At 40.7% G+C, this 24,124-nt stretch overlaps 1 protein-coding gene across 13 annotated transcripts in view; it reads left to right on the top strand.

Annotated features, from left to right (window-relative positions):
• LOC143283922 (putative phospholipid-transporting ATPase IA) overlaps positions 1-24,124 on the top strand; it is a 152,423-nt gene that overhangs the window by 64,849 nt on the left and 63,450 nt on the right. For all 13 annotated transcript variants that reach the window (XR_013055467.1, XM_076590363.1, XM_076590358.1 and 10 more), the window contains exons 16-24: positions 1,561-1,672; positions 2,072-2,154; positions 2,527-2,576; positions 7,389-7,458; positions 9,945-10,029; positions 12,450-12,589; positions 13,333-13,380; positions 16,659-16,749; positions 24,044-24,108. Coding sequence is in view for 12 of the 13 variants with exons in the window: in XM_076590363.1 (XP_076446478.1) it covers positions 1,561-1,672; positions 2,072-2,154; positions 2,527-2,576; positions 7,389-7,458; positions 9,945-10,029; positions 12,450-12,589; positions 13,333-13,380; positions 16,659-16,749; positions 24,044-24,108 (744 nt within the window). In the remaining variant the exon portion in view is untranslated. The remainder of the gene's footprint in view (positions 1-1,560; positions 1,673-2,071; positions 2,155-2,526; positions 2,577-7,388; positions 7,459-9,944; positions 10,030-12,449; positions 12,590-13,332; positions 13,381-16,658; positions 16,750-24,043; positions 24,109-24,124) is intronic.

The following is a 24,124-nucleotide window of genomic DNA, read 5'->3' as shown; positions in this document are numbered from 1 at the left end:
AACAAACAAAATACAACTGGAAATAGCATGCTTATGGTCAGATTATACCTGTAGAAGAAAAGAAAACAAGATATGCATATGTTGATGATAACAGTCACAGTGCTTGTAAACGTAATGGAATATTTGTCCCAACAATGACAAACGAGGGTTCTGTCAGGATAAACAGTAAATCATATTCACAGAAACTGAGCAGTCAAGCTTTTGTTTTTTTTCACCAAAAGGCGTTCCCTCTTTAGAGGGGGAAGCTTTGTGATGATACTTTCTCACTAATGGTTGCAGTCTAGCCAGTCATGTGTCTGCTGTGCATCCAGTTTGCCTTCTCTACAAAGGAGTTGGTCAAGAAATCAGTGACAAAAGTTGTGGAAAAAAAAAAAAAAATCATGAGATTCCCATTCACTGTCTATCAACCCTGGTTTTCATGAAAATCATGGATGATTGGCTTTTTGCCAGTTCCTTCCAGATGAACACTGTAAAAGACAGTTCACTGATTGTTGCCTGCTCAAAATTGATGTGTGATTGGATTGATGGACTGGACAAAGCGTCAAACATTGCTGTCAGTTTCATCTTCGTTGTTGTCATGCCCTTGAGTTCAAACCAATCTTCAGACAAGATAGATGTGTCTCTCATTGTTATTGCCATACATAATCATCTGCACAGCCTGCGAAGTGTATAAATCCATTGACTGGCACCACTGTCTTAACTGGACAAAGTTTCCTACATTCTTTTTGCATATGATGTAAACCCACTTTTCGGGCACACTCGACGAAGTCCAGTTAGCTAAACATTATCAAGAAGATAGGGGTCCTCCACCTGACATTTGTTTTGTTTTCCAGACACATATACTCATTCTACTCCAGGTACGAGTTAACTCGTACCATGTTTACTTCCCCTGTGGACTAGGTGCAAATAGTTTTGTACCAACACACTATTCTGATTTGTTTATTCTTGCTTGGTACAGTTGGCATTCTAAACTGAACTGTTTACAGATTCCGGAAGCATGAATAACAATGCTTTGTTTGACCAATTGAATCAACAATTCTCCATCAGTTTTCGCCATTTAAGTGAACCACACTTCTTTTTTTTTTACTGGAGGTCCAGGACAGTTGTAGCAGGCATGTAACCATGGGGTAGAATGTTAAGTCAAACTTACCATTCAGATTCTGTTTGTGTTCATTGAAACAAAGTCTGATGAAGGAAAAATTGGAATAGATGCAGGATGTCAGTGGATGTCTCTTAGGCACTATAGCAATATTATTTGTAGTACGTCAGCTGATGTCTTAAAAGCACTGAACTTGTTAAACCTATCTCTGCATTTTAAAGTGTTTGTGCAAAATATGGGGAGATAAATCTGTTATAGGAGGGGGTTATCTGTACTGATCCTCAGGGGTAGATTTTAATATTACCAGATTTACCCACAGGCTGAAAGTGAGAGGGGGTAAATCCAGTTGTTAATTATACTTGGGAGAGCAGCCTGAATTCACCCTGAGAAATACCTTGTGACAAAAAAGAACTATAATGGAATACAATGATGAATGAGGTGACTGTCTTTGGTGTGTGCAGCTGACGGCAGACACAATCCATGAGTTCCTGGTGCTGATGGCTGTGTGTCATACTGTGGTGCCAGAGAAAAACCCTAGCACAGGGGACATCACCTACCTCTCCTCCTCTCCAGGTATGATACATACCTGTTTGTGTCTGTGTGTCTGTGTGTGTGTGTGTGTATTAGCGTATAGGTGGGGATGTATGTATGTGGATGTATATGTGTGTGTGTGTTTGTGTAGTGTTGTTGTGTGTGTGTTGGGCGGGTGTGTATTTAAATGTGTGGCATAGTGTGGTGTGGTGTGATGAGTGATGCAGTGCAGTGCAGTGCAATGTAGTGTGTGTGTGTGTTTGTTTATCTTATGTGTATGTAGTATGCATGTATGCAGACATGTGTCTGTATCTGTTTGTGTGCTTGTGAGTGCACATGTGTGTTCATAAGTGTGTGCATTTGTTTGTTTGTTTGCATGTTTGTGTATCCATGTATGGTTGTAAAAGAGGAGGGTGTGACAGTGACACTGTGTATTGACAGACGAAGCAGCATTGGTGAAGGCGGCCAGACATCTGGGCTTTGTCTTCACAACCAGGACCCCAGAGACTGTGGAGATAGAAGTGGTCAGTGCTCAGTCTGTACTGTCTGTACATCCTACAGTTACTTCTGTGTGTGTGTTTGTGTAAGCGTTTGTGTGTACTGTTTAGTCAATATGTGTATGTGTGTGCATGTATGTTCCTGTTCCTGCTTGGCTTCCTCTTACCCCTCTGAGCACGCACACTTGCTCACACACACACACACACACACACACACACACACACACGTAATATCGTGTGGTAAGAAAATCATCAGTCATTGAAGTTCAGCGTTTATGATAAAATCATAATGATCATCCTTCAGATGAACCTAAGAAAAGGAGAAAAAGGACACACTGAGTGTAAACTGTTGACACAAAGGTAAAAAATGAATGACTGAGTGATTTGTGTTGTTTTCAGTTTGGACAGAAAGAGGTGTATGAAGTGCTCAACGTCCTGGAGTTCACCAGGTCAGTGCAGGTGGTACTATCCACTGTGCATGTTTCAGGACATAGTGTACAGAAATAGTCACCTTTTCTTTGTTGTTTTTTCCTGAGTTCAAAACCAACATTATATTTAGTGTGTTGGTTTCTTAACCAGTTGAGTGCCATATAATTTTGTAAAAAAAAAAAAAAAAAAAAAATGTGCTCTCCGCTTGCCAGGGAATTTTGTGGATTCGAGGGTAGTAATATTTTTTTTTAATCAAGTACAAAAACTATGAGAGATGCAGAAAGAAAGTAAACCTTTTTCTGAAGGAAAGTAAATGTATATTCTGAATCTGGGCTTTTCTTCCCAATCAGTTTGATTGTAGATAACCTTTCAGGCATTCAATGTGAAAATAATATTTTCTGTGCAAAAAAAAGAGACTTATTTTAACCTCCACAGAATGGCATCCATAAAGAAAATAAAACATAGCTGGAAATAGCATACATATTGTCAGATTATACCTGTAGAAGAAATTAAAACCAGCTGCAAGTTTGTAAAAACCAATCACTTCTCGTGTAGACATCTAAGTGAATAACTGTCCCAGCAATGACCAGCATGCATACAGTCAACATAAAAAGTTATTCCTGTTCTCAGAAACTGAGCAGTCAAGCTTTTTGACTGCTTAGAGCTTTGCCCAGTTAGAGGGTGAAGTTTTTTGATGACACTCACTCCCTCCAAGTTGCATGTGGACTGATGAAATGTCTGCTGTGCATCCGATTTGCCTCCCCTTCAAACGAGTCAACCATCTGATTCAGTGACAAAAAGCATTAAAAACAAAAAAGCACGTGTTTCACATCCAGTTCTCATTCAACCCTGTGTTTCCTGAAAATCATGGAGCATTGGTTGTTGTCGATTTCCTGCAGGATGCATTATGATGTGAGTACACTGGCCTCCAACTGCCACAACCACTTCCACACCCTCGGGCTGATATTCAGTGTATTGTCTTACATCAGTCCTCTCCCTATCCTCCCCCTTTTCCAACTCTCGCTGCATGTATTCTGTTAGTCAGCCACTTGCTCAAAAACGCTGTCTGATTGTATAAACGGACTGAGTTAATATCAAATGGGCTGTCACTTTCATCACTGTCGTTGTCAATCACCTTCGTTTTCAAACCAATCATCAGACAAGAGAGATCCTTCTCCATCACTATAGCTGTCCATAATCATAAGCTCAGTTTTCAAAATTGTATATCTCTGCTGACTGGGACCACTTCCTTTACTGGACAAAGTTTTCAACACCTTTTTTTGTATGTGATGCAACCCCCTTTCCACGTGTGTTCCACATGGTCCAGTTAACAAATCATAATCAAGCAAAAGGGGATTTCTACCTGATATATACGCCTTTGAACAGCATTTTTATAATCAAGACACATCAAACTAATTGTTCAGAGTCTGTTTGTGTGAACATATGCAGGACGTCAGTGGACGTCTTATAGGCACTTTGGCAACACTTTTTGTAGGACGTCAGCTGATGTTTAAAAGGCACTCAACTGGTTGATATGAGGATGGAGCTTTGTTTCAGCTTTAGATTAAAGGATACTCAACACCAAATCAGCTTTGAATATAAAAAAAAGTTGCCTGACCAATGCATACACCCAGTATGCTTGTAAAGCCTTGAGAGCCTACCAGATGCTAAAACAATATACCTAAAACATTAACCCACAGCCTGCCTAGGGATTTGGCAAGTAACTGAATCATATTTGCTGGGGAATTTTCACAAATAATGGGTTGATGTAAAAAAAAAATTGTGGGTTAATTTCATACACACACATGCACACACACAAACACACACACACACACACACACACACACACACACACACACACACACACACACACAAATATACCTCTCTCTCTCTTTCTCTCTCTCTCTCTCTCTCACACACACACACACACACACACACTTACACACATACACACACAAATATACCTCTCTCTCTCTCTCTCACACACACACACACACACACACACACACACACACACACACACACACACACACAAATATACCTCTCTCTCTCTCTCACACACACACACACACACACACACACTTACATACACACACAAAACATCCCCAACACACACACACACACACAAATACACCTCACACACACACACACACACACACACACACACACACACACAGCATCCACAACAAAGGAATGTATGGATCAGAATCATCAGCCCAATGTCAAACACTTTAATCTAAAAATAGACAACACCACCCAGCCCACTGCCCCTCCACCTCCCCACCCCACCTCTTGCCCTGCTTTAGTCCCCACACTGTAGTCTGGTACCTCCCCTACCCATACTTCCTCTTGCAGGCCTGACAGTCAGACACAGTGCATTCTGTTCTTGAATCACTCTGTACCGTCTGCTTGCAGAATCGAACTCTGTTCTGCTCTCTCGGTCAATAGTAAGAACTGGAGCTGATATTCCTCACCTTCCTTTTCCAAAGAATCAACAGATTTCAGTTAATCTTGGTCTTCTTAAAGCGTTCATTCAAATTTTCATTGAGTAGCAGTTAAATCCCTGCATCACAGTGTTTAGTTTTGCTACTACTTGGCTTGGACCAGGCATTGCCACCTTGCTTGTGCATATAGATAACAAGCTGTTGACATTCTCTGGTCAGTCAGTAAAATGGCTAGAAAAACCACACTCCTCTGTGATATGGGCATTTTCCAAGTTATTGTAAGAGTCGGAGGAACCTTTGCAAATCTTGACCTGCCAATCTAATAATTCCAAACAATATGAAGCTGCTGTTTGCTGAAGTTAACAATCCACCATTCTGGAATGGCTTACCTGACAGTCTAAAGTTTAAACTGAAATGAAATGAAAATAATCAAATAAATAAAACAGATATGTAAGTGTATTAAAATGGAGCATAAATGAAAGATACATAGAAGCAGAAAATTAGATAAAGATAAAAATGTGCAATGTTCAGCAAATTTGCACACACCCAGACATGCTTGTTCACCCACATTTGCCTGTTCACCCACACGTTTGTTCACACTCCCAACCCCCTCCACACATGCACAACACAACACAAAACTCAACACAACACCCACACACATGTTTACCACCCCCACCACCCCACCCACCTCCCCCTTTATCTTGCTGTGAACATACACAGTTTGCTATGTACAGTTGAGGCATTCCATTTGCTGAGGAGTGAATCCCGGTGTGTATGTATTAAGCACTTTCTTTTTTAAATGGTAATTATAGTTGATTACACACTGGTCTTTTCTTTGCTCATTTTGTCAGGACAGAAGGCAGTGTTGTCAGGGCTGATTGTTTTATCAGTTCAACTCACTGTTAATCTGACCAATATATTACGATGATGATGCAAATTTTCGAACAAAAGTTACTTTTGTATTGTATTGTATCATATTACTTTTTTGTCACAACAGATTTCTCTGCATGAAATTTGGGCTGCTCTCCCCAGGTTGCCACTGAGAGTTCCGTCCATTTTTGTACTTTTTTCTGCCAGCAATTTTATGTGTTTTCCTAGTGGAATTTTCTACAGAATTTTGTCAGGGTTGGCAAGGTTCTTTTACTTGCTCTAAGTTCATGCTGCACACAGGACCTCAGTTTATCATCTCGTCCAAATGACTAGTGTCCAGACCAACACTCAAGGGAGGGGGAGAAAATATTGGCGACCATTTTTGAATCATGCATGCAAATAATGTGAGAATGTGTTTTGGTTGTGTGTGTGTGTGTGTGTGTGTGTCCTTGATAAACTTTAACAAATTCATTTTCTCTGGAAATAGCTTGTCAGCATCACATTGGGCTTAAAAATAGAAACAAAATGAGTTCTTCCCTTGCATTCTAATTATGATAATGCACTTCTGGATATTTCACAAAAAATTGTAAAGAAGCCTAAAACAATTCAACAGTTGTGTTACTTTTTCAGTTTTATGTTTTATCAATGAAACAGCATTTTTTCTGATGATATATATTGACACTCTGATTAATATCAGCCATTTTATCATTTTCAGTTAAAACAGGAGCAGCAAAATTCTGCCAAAAAGGCAGACATCAGTCTGAAAATACTGTGGGAATTTTTTTTCTAAACCATAGCATGCACTGTTCAATTGGAAAACATGTCCGGTTTGCTAATAGTAATTGTACTGAAAGAGCTGAACTGTTTTTGGAGTGATTCTCATGTATGTTGCACCCCAAAATGTGTTTAGTGAGTTTGTGACTGCAGGAATCACATGTCAGCCCTTGCCTCATGCCAGTGCTTTTCAGTATATGATGTGTTGGTGACAAACAAACCTGCCACATGTGATGGGTGCAATAGCCGAATGGTTAAAGCATTGGACTTTCAATCTGAGGGTCCCAGGTTAGAACCTTGGTGGCGCCTGGTGGGTAAAGGGTGGAGATTTTTATGATCTCCCAGGTCAACTATTGTGCAGACCTGTCAGTGCCTGAACCCCCTTCGTGTGTATATGCACACAGACGATCAAATACGCACAATAAAGATCCTGTAATCCATGTTGGAGTTTGGTTGGTTATGGAAACAAGAACATACCCAGCATGCACACCCCCCAAAACGGAGTATGGCTACCTACATGGCGGGGTAAATAAATAAAATGGTCATACACGTAAAATGTTAAATGTTTGTCTGAGTGTGTTAGTGTGTGTGCCTGAAATCTGATTGAATGACACAGGAAACGAATGATGAGTGCCCAATGGCAGCCGTCAGTCGGCTCTAAGCACTATATAAATATCCATATGTATGAGTATCCATATCAGTGTACACTGGATGCTGGACACAGTGTGTAGTGTGTGTGTGCAGTGACCGCAAGAGGATGTCTGTCATTGTTCGCTGTCCTGACGGGAAAATCAAGCTGTACATCAAGGGAGCTGTGAGTAGCAGAATGTACTGCGCATGTAGCAGAATGTACTGTGCGTGTGTGTGTGTGTATTGTTTTTTCTTCCTTTAGTTTAACATGTTTTCACTGTTCAGTGATTTAAGACGATGGGTGGTGGAGGGAATGGGGCAAAGGGAAGAGGTTATGTGATGATTGAGACGGGAAGTGACAGAAAAAGCGACAGAAAAAGTGGAAAAGGAAGACAACAAAGGACTGGACTGTTTGAGAGTAAATTATAACTATCTTAAACAACCTTTATCAGTGCAAAGTATGCCCATTATAACAAAATCATGATCAATCAAAGATATTCACCAACTGGACTTTCATTCAAACATTCAGGAATTTCTCAAAGTAATGAAAAATTATTCGAAACATCATCTTAGGATGAATATGTTTGGGGGAAACTGGTTTTTGAAAGACCAGTTGTCTTGTTCTTGGACAATGGACAAGTATGTGATAGACAGTAACTTCTTTTCAGTGTAAACACTGTATGTTTTGCAAAATTTAGTTCAAAAACAGAATCAGTGAAATAAACTTCTAATCAGTCTTAACTGGGAGATAGATAAATTATTCAAGAAAGCCTTAGTGTTGCGTGTTATAACTGGCTTTATAGAATGACAGCAATGTTGTGGGCAGTCTGAATCTTTTAGCCTATTTTCATGTCAATCTCATGACATTTTTTCTCTACACCTACAACACTACTGTAGATCTAAGATGTAATGGAATATTGAGGAAGATTGAGCCTTCACTATTGTGTGCAGCCTTTCTGGCAGTCTGATCTGCCCACTCATTGGAAAATATCCCACAGCGTGAAGGCACCAAAATGAAAGTTTGAACAACAAGAAATGCGTAATGTGTTTTATTTCAGCAATTGTCTCAAGGCATGGGTTTTGATCTGGAGATCTGTAACACTGATTCTGACTCTATGCAAAGTATAATTTTATGATAATTTTCATGAAAATCTAGAATGCGAATCAAAGCCATAAGTAGGTCACAAGCTTGGAAGTAAAGATGGAAAAATGTTGCCCCAAGTGGTACATTTTCTCATGATTTAATTCAGTAACTGAACAATCTGTATAATTTTTAGATAATTTCATTATTCACTTTCTACATGAGAGCATCCAAAGCTCATTAATATATTAGGCAAATCATTTTTCTGCAGATTTGGGTAGTCTGTATCAAAGATGGGTTTTCTCAATTCCCACAAAGGAATGGATTGAGAAGGTCGGTTCAAAAACAATATTTTTTACATCAACTTCTGAATCACTGATAATATCTTCAGTAAAACTATTGACAGACTTTAAAGACTGGATTATTTTGGCTCTTTTTTTAAATCCTTGTCCAATTTTGGATGTACTTCAAGTTTGGAGAAAGTGTCATAAATGATCTTCAAAAAACAAATTTTATGGAAAATACTTTTCTGTGTTCATCAAGGGGCAATACTCCAGCTTCTCCATGAATTCCTAAGATAGATGTGTGTGACTGGACTCCCAGAACAAGTTTATAAGCTTTGCAGTCTGTACATTGTTACTTTTTAATAGGTGTTGTGGTGCACTGAAAAGCACCTTCTGAGCAAATGTCAGCTCTGAACGCATGAGCAATTGATCAAAGGTACAAGCGCTTTGACATCCTGTCCCCGATGTTGTTTGCAAACAAACTTTAGGAAATTCAAACTATTTCCTGTTTTGTTGATTACATACTCATGGTGTCAGTTAGTTTGGATGTTAGATAAACTAGAAATTTGACAGTCTGTATCATTTGTAACAATACCATCTAGAGTAAACACACCAAGCTTTTTGGGATCATATTCTGGGTTAAAAAGCATTTTACTAATTTTTGCCAGTGACAAGGTTAGTCCATTTTCTAATCTATATTTGTTAATTTTGACTATTATACCCTTTTTGCTCACGTGCTGACCTTGTTAGATCTGTATTTCACTTTTTTCATTTCAGTGTTTTTCCTAAATGTATGCTTTCAATTTAAATGTTTTTTTCATTTGCTTTCTGACATTCTTCATTCCACCAGATATTACAAAGATGCTTATTTCATTTTGTTAGTTTGAATTCTGGACTAAATTCACTTGAGGCAGACAAAACAGCATTTGTGAATAAAGAATATGTGAATGTATGAGTGTATGGGGCCTGGGGGGGGGGGGGTAGATGTGAAGGGAGCATTGTGTGTGTGCATGTATGCCAGGGGGAACGGAGGGCATGTGTGTGTATGTTTGTGTGTGTGTGTGTACTTAAATCTGCACAGGTGTTTGTGATTGTTCCCATGTCTGGTCATTATTATGTAGAGGTGATATGGATAGTGTGATGTGTGTGACAGTCATCCATGACCATTTATGGTGGATGACCATTTATGGTGAAGTGGATTCGTGATGTGTGGTGTGTGATGTGGGTGTGGTAATGGCTGGTATTAGTGTTTGTGATGACATGTAATATGGATGTGACTTGATGTGGATGTGGTGATGTGTGCAGGACACAGTCATATATGAGCGGCTGGATGAGACTCAGCAGTACAGTGACATCACCCTGCAGCATTTGGAGGGCTTTGCTACCCTGGGTGGGTCATAGCTGTCTTGTGCACACATGTGTGTGTTGTGTAGTGATGGTCATGGATTGTACAGGCACATGTGTGTGTTGTGTAGTGCTGGTCATGGTTTGTACAGGGACATGTGTGTGTAGTGATGGTCATGGTTTGTACAGGAACATGTGTGTGTAGTGATGGCCATGGTTTGTATAGGGACATGTGTGTGTAGTGATGGTCATGGTTTGTACAGGGACGTGTGTTTGTAGTGATGGTCATAGTTTGTACAGGGACATGTGTAGTGATGGTCGTGGTTTGTACAGGGACGTGTGTGTGTAGTGATGGTCATGGTTTGTACAAGGACGTGTATTTGTAGAGATGGTCATGGTTTGTACAGGGACATGTGTAGTGATGGTCATGGTTTGTACAGGGACATGTGTGTAGTGATGGTCATGGTTTGTACAGGGACGTGTGTGTGTAGTGATGGTCATGTTTGTACAGGGACATGAGTGTGTAGTGATGGTCATGGTTTGTACAGGGACGTGTGTAGTGATGGGCATGGTTTGTACAGGGACATGTGTGTAGTGATGGTCATGGTTTGTACATGGACATGTGTGTAGTGATGGTCATGGTTTGTACATGGTCATGTGTGTAGTGATGGTCATGGTTTGTACAGGGACGTGTGTGTAGTGATGGTCGTGGTTTGTACAGGGACATGTGTGTGTAGTGATGGTCATGGTTTGTACAGGGACATGTGTGTAGTGATGGTCATGGTTTGTACATGGACCTGTGTGTAGTGATGGTCATGGTTTGTACAGGGACATGTGTGTGTAGTGCTGGTCATGGTTTGTGCAGGGACATGTGTGTAGTGATGGTCATGGTTTGTACAGGGACATGTGTGTGTAGTGATGGCCATGGTTTGTATAGGGACATGTGTGTGTAGTGATGGTCATGGTTTGTACAGGGACGTGTGTTTGTAGTGATGGTCATAGTTTGTACAGGGACATGTGTAGTGATGGTCGTGGTTTGTACAGGGACGTGTGTGTGTAGTGATGGTCATGGTTTGTACAAGGACGTGTATTTGTAGAGATGGTCATGGTTTGTACAGGGACATGTGTAGTGATGGTCATGGTTTGTACAGGGACATGTGTGTGTGTAGTGATAGTCATGGTTTGTACAGGGACGTGTGTGTGTAGTGATGGTCATGGTTTGTACAGGGACATGAGTGTGTAGTGATGGTCATGGTTTGTACAGGGACGTGTGTAGTGATGGTCATGGTTTGTACAGGGACATGTGTGTAGTGATGGTCATGGTTTGTACACGGACATGTGTAGTGATGGTCATGGTTTGTACAGGGACGTGTGTGTGTAGTGATGGTCAATGCTTGTACAGGGACATGTGTGTAGTGATGGTCATGGTTTGTACAGGGACATGTGTGTGTAGTGATGGTCATGGTTTGTACAGGGACATGTGTGTAGTGATGGTCGTGGTTTGTACATGGTCATGTGTGTAGTGATGGTCATGGTTTGTACAGGGACGTGTGTGTAGTGATGGTCATGGTTTGTACAGGGACATGTGTGTAGTGATGGTCATGGTTTGTACATGGACCTGTGTGTAGTGATGGTCATGGTTTGTACAGGGACATGTGTGTGTAGTGCTGGTTATGGTTTGTGCAGGGACATGTGTGTAGTGATGGTCATGGTTTGTACAGGGACATGTGTGTGTAGTGATGGTCATGGTTTGTACAGGGACATATGTGTGTAGTGATGGTCATGGTTTGTACAGGATGTATGTTGTGTGGATGAAAGTGACAGTTGTCTTGTACTTGGATGTTTTGTATTATATACAGTAATAGTTATATATTGTATGGCTCTCGGTATGCATGTGGCATGTCTTTATGAGTGCATGCATGTGTGGTGTTTGGCAGAGAACAGGGTTGGTGGTGTTTTAAATATATGTGTATGTGTGTGCATGTGCATTTGTGCTGGTTTGCAGAGAGTACATATTTGGTTTTATTGTATTGTATTACTGTTTGTCACGACAGTGTGTGAATCAGGCTGCTCTCTCTGCAGAGACTGCATCAGTACAGTTTTTCTGCCTGCAAGTCTGTTATCCTGTCAAAGTGGAATTTTCTACAGAACTTTGTCCATTTGCTGCTGTGAGTTCTTTCATGTGCATTAAGTGCATGCTGCACATGGAGCCTCGGTGAATCGTCTTATTTAAATGACTATTATCCAGACCACTACATAAGATATTGTGGAGGGAGAGAAAATACGACAGAGTGGTGTATAAGGTGTATGTGTATGTGCGTACTTGCATGTGTGCTTGTTCATAGTGAGAATTGGCTTGATTATATATAAGGTGTGTGTATGTGTGTACTTAAATATTTGAGTGTGAGTGTTACATTTGTGTGTGTGTGTGTGTGCTTACGTATGTGTGTGTGTGTATGTGTGCAGGTCTGCGCACGCTGTGTTTGGGGAAGGTGGAGATCACGGAGGAGTTCTATGAGGAGTGGAAGCACACCTTCTACAAGGCCAGCACTTCCATCCATGAAAGGGATAAGAAAATAGAAGATTCTGCTGAGTTAATTGAAAGGGTAAGTGCAGTCTGTTATCCCACATCCAAACTTCACACCCTTTGCATCTTTTTTTTTTTTTTGTGCTGCAGAATTTGGGACATTTTCTTCCATTTTCTCTATTTAATAAGATGATGGGAATGGTGACAGTGCTGGCACAGATGTCCTTATAGGTTTTGGACTGCTTGACAAGGCTGTGGTCTAAGCTTCATCATCATATATCCAGGCATCATCCAGGCCTGAGAGATACAGACACCTGCAGTGTTGATGAGGAACTTGGCAAAGGAAAGCGAGGAAGGTCCCTAAATGCTTTAAAGAAGATGTAGAACGTTGTGCATGCTGGGATCCCCCCCTAGGCAGTTAGAGGAGCGCGCACAGGGCAGGATCGGCTGGCATGTTCCGACAAAGGAAGTGCATGAGAGCTTCAAGAAAAACTGCTGCGCAGCATCGCTGAGGCCTGTGAGAAAAGGAAGGCATGAGGCAACAGCAGCAATGCCCAAAGAGCCCAGACAGTTTCCCTGCCCTCACTGTGGATGCCCATGCAAACCAAACTGGGACTCTATAGCTACATGCCAGTCCACACCAAAAAATGACTGAGATATGTACAGATGTCATCACCAGACACAAAGGACTACTAAGAAAGTTTGCTTATTTCTCTTGGTCATGTTGGCATCTCTGCTTGTTAAACAGTTTCTTTTTACATGTTTCTTTCTGACTTGATTTTTGAACAAAAATGTGTTTGTGATATGTGTGTTTGTGTGCAGAACCTGGTGCTAATGGGTGCTACAGCCATTGAGGACAGACTCCAAGATGTGAGTGGTGCTGTTCTCACTTGACATTATGTATTGAAAATGTTTTAACACACACATCTGTATTTTAAGGCAAAAAAAAAATTTCTGTGATAATTCAAGGTATAACAGTGCAGTGCCCCAGACAGGATTTAAAAAAAAAAAAATATTCCTTTTTCTCTCATCCATCAGTTCCACAATTCATGCATCCATACGATCTTCCATCTATCAACTTGTGTTTCTGTGGTTGTTGTATTGAGTTACCTGCAGATGGACAGGAATAGAGAAAAGTGTCAGTGAAGCAGTATGCAATAAACAATCTGGTCAATGACATTTTTTTCAGTGATGATGAAGAGAAAATCTTATATTAAGACATGTCTTTGCATGATGATAAAAGCATGAAATGTTCATCACAGTCAAATATCATAGCATTACTCAATGTCTTTTTAAACAAAGCAGAGTGATGAATGCATGGAATGAAAAAAACAAGTATATCTCCCTCATCCTCTTTTGCTCCGTACAGTATATATTGTCAACCCTTTAAGGCTGCCAAGCACACATTACATTACACGACACACTTTATAGTGTATATCACAGAACTCAACACAATTTACATGACCATACACATCACAGTACACAACACCCTTGACAGTTCACATCACAATACACAACACACTTTACTTGACAGCACACATTACATCACACAACACACTTTACTTGGCAGCACACATTGCAGTACACAACACAGTACATAACACTTATCTTTTCAGCACATATCACAGTACACAACACACGTAACTTGACAGCACACATAACAGCATACAACACAGTACACAACGCACTTTTACTTGACTGCACACATAAAAGTGCACATGTATGATAGTAGTGTCCAACTATGGCCATCAGAACAGCAGAGGAGGCAACTGCTGTCCCGACTATCTGGGCTAGAATGTCATTGTAGTGGAGAGTGTCATGCCAAAGTCACATTCCCACTCTCTCGGCCAAGAGGATTTTAGGACAGTTGGTGTTGGGATGGTTCCCAAAGGCCAACTAGCCCTCAAGGCTGCAGCACCAAGAGCCAGTGCAATCTTGCCTCCTAGTTTGAGAGTCATAGTCCTTCACAAAAGACTAAGCTGTAAATTACTTCCCATTCTACACAGTATACAATACATTTACTTGACAACTCACATCACAGTACACAACTCAGTTCACAACACATTTTACTTGATAACACACATCACAGTACACAACGCACTTTACTTGACAACACACATCACGGAACACAGCACAATTTGCACCAAACACAACACAGTAGGAACCACAACATACAGCACAGTACACACAACATTCACTACAGTACACTCTACATTAGGCACCACAACATACAGCACAGGGCACACCACAGTACACACCACTGTAGACACCACAGTACACACCACTGTAGACACCACTGTAGACACCACAGTAGGCACCACTGTAGACACCACAGTACACACCACTGTAGACACCACAGTACACACCACTGTAGACACCACAGTAGGCACCACAATACACAGCTTAGTACTCGCCACAATATTCAGCATAGTACACACCACAGTAAGCACCACAATACACAGCTTAGTACTCACTACAATATTCAACACAGTACACACCACAGTAGGCACCACAATACACAGCTTAGTACTCACTACAATATTCAACACAGTACACACCACAGTAGGCACCACAATACACAGCTTAGTACTCACCACAATATTCAACACAGTACACACCACAGTAGGCACCACAATTCACAGCTTAGTACTCACTACAATATTCAACACAGTACACACCACAGTAGGCACCACAATACACAGCTTAGTACTCACCACAATATTCAACACAGTACACACCACAGTAGGCACCACAATACACAGCTTAGTACTCACCACAATATTCAACACAGTACACACCACAGTAGGCACCACAATACACAGCTTAGTACTCACTACAATATTCAACACAGTACACACCACAGTAGGCACCACAATACACAGCTTAGTACTCACCACAATATTCAACACAGTACACACCACAGTAGGCACCACAATACACAGCTTAGTACTCACCACAATATTCAACACAGTACACACCACATTAGGCACCACAATGCACAGCTTAGTACTCACCACAATATTCAGCATAGTACACGCCAAGGCATACACCATAACACTCACCACATTACACACCACTGTAGACACCACAACATAAGCACAGTGCACACCACAGTACAAACATCAGCATACAGCACAGTGGACATCAGTATACACACCACACCATACAGCACAGTAGACGCCACAGCACAGTAGACACCACAGTGCACATCACAGCATATTGCACAGTACACTCCACATTACACACCACAACATATAACACAGTACACACAGTAGATGCCACAGCACAGTAGACACCACAGTGCACACCACAGCATATTGCACAGTACACTCCACAGTACACACCACAACATATAGCATAGCTCAGTACACACCAGAACATGTAGCATAGCACAGTACACAACCACAACATATAGCACAGTACACTCCACAATACACACCACAACATATAGCATAGCTCAGTACACACCAGAACATGTAGCATAGCACAGTACACAACCACAACATATAGCACAGTACACTCCACAATACACACCACAACATACAACACAGTACACATCACAACATACAACACACTACACTCCACAGTACACACCACATCATACAACACAGTACACTCCACATTACACACCACAACATATAACACAGTACACACAGTAGACGCCACAGCACAGTAGACACCACAGTGCACACTACAACATATAACTTGGTTAGTACACACCAGAACATGTAGCATAGCACAGTACACAACCACAACACATAGCACAGTACACACCACAACATACAACACAGTACACGCCACAACATACAACAGTACATTCCACATTACACACCACAACATATAACACAGTACACACCACATGTGGCATAGCACAGTACACACCACAACATACAACACAGTACACTCCACAGTACACACCACAACATACAACACAGTACACACCACAACATACAACACAGTACACTCCACAGTACACACCACAACAAATAGCACAATACACTCCACAGTACACACCACAACACATAGCACAATACACTCCACAGTACACACCACAACATACAGCACAGCACAGTACACACCACAACTTACAGCACAGCACAGTACACAGTGTACACTGTGCCCCATTCAGTGCATGTGTGTTGTTACAGGGGGTGCCAGAGACCATCTACAAACTGAGCATGGCAGACATCAAGTTGTGGGTGCTGACTGGGGACAAACAGGAAACTGCCATCAATATTGGTACACTGTTACCTTTAACTTCCATCAGTGTACTTAGACTGGTACCATTAACCTCCATCAGTATTGGTACACAAGTGCCATCAACCACCTTAAATTGATAATAACACAGTGCCTTTTTTCAGTCAGAGACCAAACTCTGTGTGCTCTACAGATACTAGTAATTTGCACAACAGGCTGCCTACCTGGCTAAAGTCAACTGACAGCTGTCTTTAGGTGCTCATCATTCATTTCCCGTGTCAGTCAGTCAGGTTTCAGTCATGGGCACATGCACACACACACATGTATATTTTTGTGGGTTTTACTACAGAATTTTTCCAATGACGACTCTTTTGCTGCCATGGGTTCTTTTATGTGCGCTAAGTGCATGCTGCACATGGGATCTCAGTTTATTATCTATCCGAATAACTAGCACCCAGACCTCTAGCAAAGAGTTCTAGCTTAGTTCCCACAACTTCAGATTCTCTTGCTTCCTGTGTGGATGCTTTACCACTAGGCTGCCATTCAACCAGTATCATAAACCTCCAGTACTACAGGTACACTGTTATCATTAACCACATTCAGTATAGGTACTCTGTTAACACTATCACTATCAATATAGGTACACTGTTATCATTAACCAGCATCAGTGCAGGTGCTCTGTTATTATTAACCAGCATCAGTGCAGGTGCTCTGTTATTACTAACCAGCATCAGTGCAGTACTCTGTTATTATTAACCAGCATCAGTGCAGTACTCTGTTATTATTAACCAGCATCAGTGCAGGTACTCTGTTATCATTTACCAGCATCAGTACAGGTACACTATTATCATTTACCAGCATCAGTACAGGTACACTGTTATCATTAACCAGCATCAGTGTAGATACACTGTAATTATTTACCAGCATCAGTATAGGTAATCTGTAATCATTTACCAGCATCAGTACAGGTACACTGTTATCATTAACCAGCAGCAGTACAGGTACGCTCTTATCATCCATCAGTATTGATACACTGTTATCATTAATTAACATCAGTATAGGTACACTGACGTCATTAGCCATCAGTATGTGTACACTGATATTAACCATCATTATAGGTACAGTGCTATCATCACCACGATCAGTATAAGTACTCTGTAATCATTAACAACCATCAGTATTGGTACACTTATCATTAGCAACCATCAGTATAGGTACACTTGTCATAAACCACTCTCAGTATGAGTATTTTGATATCATTAACCAACACCATAACCAACATCAGTATAGGTAGACAGTTACCATCATGTGGAGTGATGGCCTAGAAGTAACGCGTCCACCTAGGAAGCAAGAGAATCTGAGCGCGCTGGTTCGATTCACGGCTCAGCCGTCAATATTTTCTCCCCATCCACTAGACCTTGAGTGGTGGTCTGGACGCTAGTCATGCGGATGAGACGATAAACCGAGGTCCCTTGTGCAGCATGCACTTAGCGCACATAAAAAAAACCACGGCAACAAAAGGGTTGTTCCTGGCAAAGTTCTGTAGAAAAGTCCATTTCGATAGGAAAAAACAAATAAAACTGCGCGCAGGAAAAAATACGCACAAAAAAAAGACTGGCGCTGTAGTGTCGCGATGCACTCTTCCTGGGGAGAGCAGCCCGAATTTCACAGAGAGAAATCTGTTGTGATGAAAAGAAATACAAATACAAATTACCACCATCAGTATAGGTACACTGTTTCATTGACCAACATCAGAGGTGGCGCTTCGCGAGGGGGCGACACGCAGGTGTTTGTGCTCTGTGCTTCATCCTTGTTTTTGCTGTCCTCGACCTGTCCTTGTGCTTTTATATTGTTTTAAAGTGGTGTGCAAAGTGTTAAAGATAAAGAGTGTGACAGTTGTGAGGGTGTTTGTGGTGGTGCTGGCTGTATTCCGGACTAGTGTTTGTGGTGTTTTTGTGTCACCGGGTGGTTTAAATGGCGGACAGCGAGGAGGTACAGGCGCCTTACATTACGACCGTGATTTTCTTCTCAGTTTACGGTCAGTGCACGACCCATCCGCTTTTACTGAGCAACTTTTACCTCGTGATCTTATTTGTGATGATGAAGAGAATGAAAGAGAAGGTGAGAGAAAGAAAGCACGAAAGAGAGGAAAGAGAGGAGGCGTGAAGAGAAGACTGAGAAAAAATAAAACTAAGCCCCCACTGCCATCTATGATTTTATCCAATGTCAGATCTCTTAATCCAAACGGCAGAAACTGTAATTTAGATGAAGTACGAGCAAACTGTCGATTTTTAAATGATTTTAGGAACTCGTGTGTGCTTTGTTTTACCGAAACCTGGTTTAGTGAGAAAGTGTCGAATGAATGTGTTGCAATTGATGGTTTTAACACTCCGTACAGAATGGACAGAGACTGCAAGAAAGTGGGGAAGAAAATGGGTGGTGGCGTGTGCCTGTATGTCAATGAGAAGTGGTGTGACAGTGCGAATGTGTGTGTGAAGAAGCAACTGTGTATACAGGAACTTGAACTCATATCAGTGTCGCTGAGGCCTCGATACCTGCCACGTGAGTTCGGCCGTATTTTCTTGACTGTTGTGTACGCCCCAGTCTTTGACCAGGCATCTGCTGCACGTGCAGGAAGGACGATCGCAGGTGTTGTTCGCGACCTTCAACTCATCTCTGCCGACGCCCCGTGTTTTATTGTTGGAGATTTTAATCACTGTGATTTAAAGAAAGCCTTACCTTCTTTTAAACAATATGTTACCTGCCGGACCAGACTGGACAAGACAATCGATTTGTGTTATGGGAACATTCCTAATGCCTACAAATCTGTTCCCCTTGCACCAGTGGGTGTATCTGATCATGATGTTGTTCAGTTAATCCCAGCCTACAGACCAAAGATACAGACAGAGCCGATTGTGAAAAAGAGTGTGAAAGTTTGGACGTCAGAGAGTGTTGATGAACTGAGAGGATGTTTTGATTGTACTGATTGGAGTGTGTTGACTGACCCATGTGAGAATGTTCATGAAGCAGCTGATGTTGTTACATCTTACATCAGTTTCTGTGAAGACATGATAATTCCAACAAAAATAATTAAACTTTTCCCCAACAACAAACCATGGATCTCAAAGTCTCTCAAAACAATTTTAAACGAGAAAAAGGTAGCGTTTCAGTCAGGGAACAAGAAGGATAGGAAATTGATACAAAAGAAGCTTAGAGGTGAATTACGAAGGGGACAGAGGGAATTCAAGTCAAAAGTAGAGCAACAGTTTCAGACAGGAAAAATGGCAGATGCATGGGATGGGTTAAAAATTATCACTGGAGAAACGAAAAGGAAAACAGTAGCTTGTAAAATGGAAAAGGATGAACAGATTGATCTTTCAAATAAACTGAATGATTTCTACTGTCGCTTTGAAAGGAATGATCTGGGAAGGGAACTGGATAGTATTATCTCACAGTTGCAGGAAAAGATCAAAGATAGGAACACAGGTGAAGACTTTGAGATCGATGCAAAAGTTGTTGAATCTTTATTTTTAAAACTGAATGTCACGAAGGCAATTGGCCCCGACAATATCTGCGGAAGATTACTGAAAATATGTGCTTCCCAGTTGTGTGACGTGTTCTGCAAAATTTTTAACTGGTCTCTGAAGGACTGCTCTGTCCCCAGCATCTGGAAAAAATCTACTATCTGTCCTATCCCCAAGAAAAAGAACCCAGCCGCACTAAATGATTACCATCCTGTTGCCCTGACTTCAGTAGTGATGAAATACTTTGAAAAAATTATTCTCCGACATCTTCTTTCTTTCACTGAACAGCAGCTTGACTCTCTTCAGTTTGCTTATAAAGCACACAGAATTACTGACGATGCTATCCTAACTCTCCTTCATAATGCTTTCCTTCATTTGAATAACACAGGATCTTTCGTTCGTATCCTTTTTGTTGACTTCTCTTCTGCTTTTAACACAATACAACCTCATCTCCTTGCCCTCAAACTGCTAGGCATGGATGTTGATCCGAAGCTTACTCTTTGGATAGTAAGTTTTCTTCTCAATAGAACTCAGTCCGTCCGCTTTCATTCTGCCCACTCTTCTCTAAAATCTACTTCTACTGGTGCACCCCAAGGTACAGTGCTGTCCCCTGTTCTTTTTACACTGTACACAAATGACTGCAGAGGCACGGAGGAAACTCCTGTCATAAAATATTCTGATGATTCAGCAATTGAAGATCTGTCCAACTCTGATACTATTTATTTCAGTGAAATTAAAAAGTTCTGTTCCTGGTGTGAGAAAAACTATCTGGATCTCAACGTACTGAAAACAAAAGAAATGTTAATAGATTTTCGGAAAGACCCCTTGCCTGTAGCTGACCTTGTTATTGATGGTCAAACAGTGGAGAGGGTCAATGAATATAGATATTTAGGGACCATCTTAGACAATAAGCTGACTTTTGACAGAAATGTTGATTCCATTCATAAGAAATGTCAATCTAGAATTTTTTGTTTACAGAAGCTTAGAAATGTTGGTATAAATTCAAATATTCTTCAAAGTTATTATCGATGTTGTATCGAGTCCGTGCTTACAGTTTCATTTATGTGCTGGTATGGAAGTTTGGGAGTGAGGAGTAAGCGTGTTTTGAACGATGTCATGAGTGTATGCAGTAAAATTGTGGGAGTGAAACAAGCTAGTATGCAAGAGCTGTATGAAAGTCAAGTGGTTAAAAAAAGCAGGCAGATAGCAACTGACGACACCCATATTTTAGCAAAGTATTATGAGCTGTTGCCATCAGGACGACGCTACAGAACTTTTAAGTTGAAATCCAGAGCTCTGAAGACTTTTATTCCACGTTCAATCCACCTTTTAAATTCTTGAGAACTGTGTGTGTGTGTGTGTGTGCGCGCGCGCGCGCGCACGCACTCTCATGTGAGACGTGTGAAAGTCCGTGCATGATAGGCTGTACCTTGTTCTAGTTGTGGTGTGTGTGTGTGTGTGTGTGTGTGTTTACTGAGCTTAAAACGTGACAATTGGTTATAATGAATGTGCAATATGTAGGAAGAATAATGTGCAATATGCAGGATGAATGTACATTGAATATGTCTAATGCTAACGTCCATATTCTAAATATATTTCTGTTTAATAATTACGATGTAATAATTAATTGCAATGTTTTAAAAAGTGAATATGTGAAATGCTTTTATTTGAGAACATATGTTTATTACTCTTGTTTAATCAAGTTATCCACGTGTGTGGGGTGTGTGTGGGGGGGGGGGGGGGGGGGGGGGGGGGTGCGGTGCGGGTGTGTGCTGATTATCTGGTTGTGGTTTTCCACAATTCATCTTTATTCTTATCTTATCTATTATAGTCAATGTGCAGTATAGTAGGTATGTTTATAATTATATTCAAATAATGTTTCTTAATTCTTTCTGTTTTTACATTAAGAATACTAGTTATTACCTGCAGTGTGTGGATGTATGTATGAAATGATGTATGTGATACTTTTTTTACATTTGTATCTTCGTAATATTTGTAGGAGCTGTTGTTGGCTTTTACAGTTATGGTCCCCATGTTGTTTACTTGTCTATGTTGTGATAATGCACCTGACCAAATTTCTCCAGTTGGAGATAATAAAGTTATTCTTATCTTATCTAATCTTATCTTATCAGTGTTGTTACACTGTTATTATTAGCACCATCAACATTGGATACATTGTTTTCATTGACCAACATCAGTGTAGGTACACTGATATCATTAACCACCATCAGTGTAGGTACACTGTTACCATTAACCACCATCAGTGTAGGTACACTGATATCATTAACCACCATCAGTATAGGTACACTGATATCATTAACCACCATCAGTATAGGTACACTGTTATCATTAACCACCATCAGTATAGGTACACTGTTATCATTAACCACCATTAGTGTAGGTACACTGATATTAACCACCATCAGTGTAGGTACACTGATATCATTAACCCTTTCATTGCTAGAAGTGCAGAGCTAGCTCACTGTACAAACCAGTGACCAGCAGTACACTTCTGTCTAAACCAGCTGTGCAGGAGAGGGAAAACTGTGTCGCCACCAACCCACTTTAACCTGCCATAACTTTGCTGCTACTCATTCAATCTTCTTCATTCATAGCTCATTTTAAAGGACAAAGAATGCAAATTATGATGAGCATGTTTATTTGTATGAATACATTGACTGAATTTTTAAATCAGTTGTTGAAAAAGTATGTACTTTTGAGTAGTTTTCACATATTCATAGTTGTTTTAAACATAAAATAAACCATTTCAAGTGAAAAATGAATACACAGACTGAGAAATACAACTGGAAACATAGACATGACACACTGTAATAAAATATGCACTCACCTATGTGCAGGGATGAGAAGAACACACACACACACACACACACACACACACACACACACACACACAGAGTATCACCAGCATTCCATTAGGGAAAACACTACCACCACTCACACTGTATGTTGCAAAACTGGAAAATGTCATGGTTCCTTTCACAAATGTCTTTGTATATTATTAAATAATGTATTTGTTTCAAGTTGATATAACAAAAGAAACACAAAAACACACAAAAAGAAAACACATAAAAAGCACCACATCCTATTTGGAAACACCAACACACACTGTATGTTGCAAAGCTGGAAGGTTTCATGGCTCCTTTCACAAATGTCTTTGTACATTATCAGATGTCTTTGTGTCACTTGTCAATCATTCTTGACCAATCTGGCGAATTCTTCTCCACTTTCACTGTCAGCAGCCGGCACTCCAGTGGGCGAATTAACGTCTAAACTCATTTGCAATGCCTCAGTGGTGTTGTAAACATCCTTTCGTTTGTTTTCTGAAGTGCTGGCCCTGCTTCAACAGGAGAAATTTGCTAGATGAATTCGGAAATATTCAACAGTGTGCGTCAACTTGCCACTCGAACGTAGAATAGACGTTCTGGAAGCACATGGTGAACATCAGTGTAGGTACACTGATATCATTAACCACCATCAGTACAGGTTCACTGTTATCATTAATTAACATCAGCAGAGGTACACAGTTATCATTAACCAACATCAGTATAGGTACACTGATATCATTAACCCTTTAAACAACATCAGCATTGGTACACTCTTATGTTTAACCATGATCAAGTTTAGGTACACTGTTATCTATCGCTGTCAGTTGAGGTACACAGTTATCATTTAAACACTACTAATGTAGAAACACTATAATCAATAAACACCATCATTATATGTAATATCATTACTTGTCTTGATTAGGTGTGTGTGTGTGTGTGTGTGTGTGTGTGTGTGTGTGTGTGCAGGGTACTCTTGCCAGCTGCTGACACAAAACATGGAACTTATCATCATCAATGAACGGACTCTTGATGTAAGTATGTTAGATT

This window comes from Babylonia areolata, chromosome 7 (assembly GCF_041734735.1).
Source record: "Babylonia areolata isolate BAREFJ2019XMU chromosome 7, ASM4173473v1, whole genome shotgun sequence".
Classification (NCBI taxonomy): domain Eukaryota; kingdom Metazoa; phylum Mollusca; class Gastropoda; order Neogastropoda; family Buccinidae; genus Babylonia; species Babylonia areolata.
This window is presented reverse-complemented; position numbering and strand designations above follow the sequence as displayed.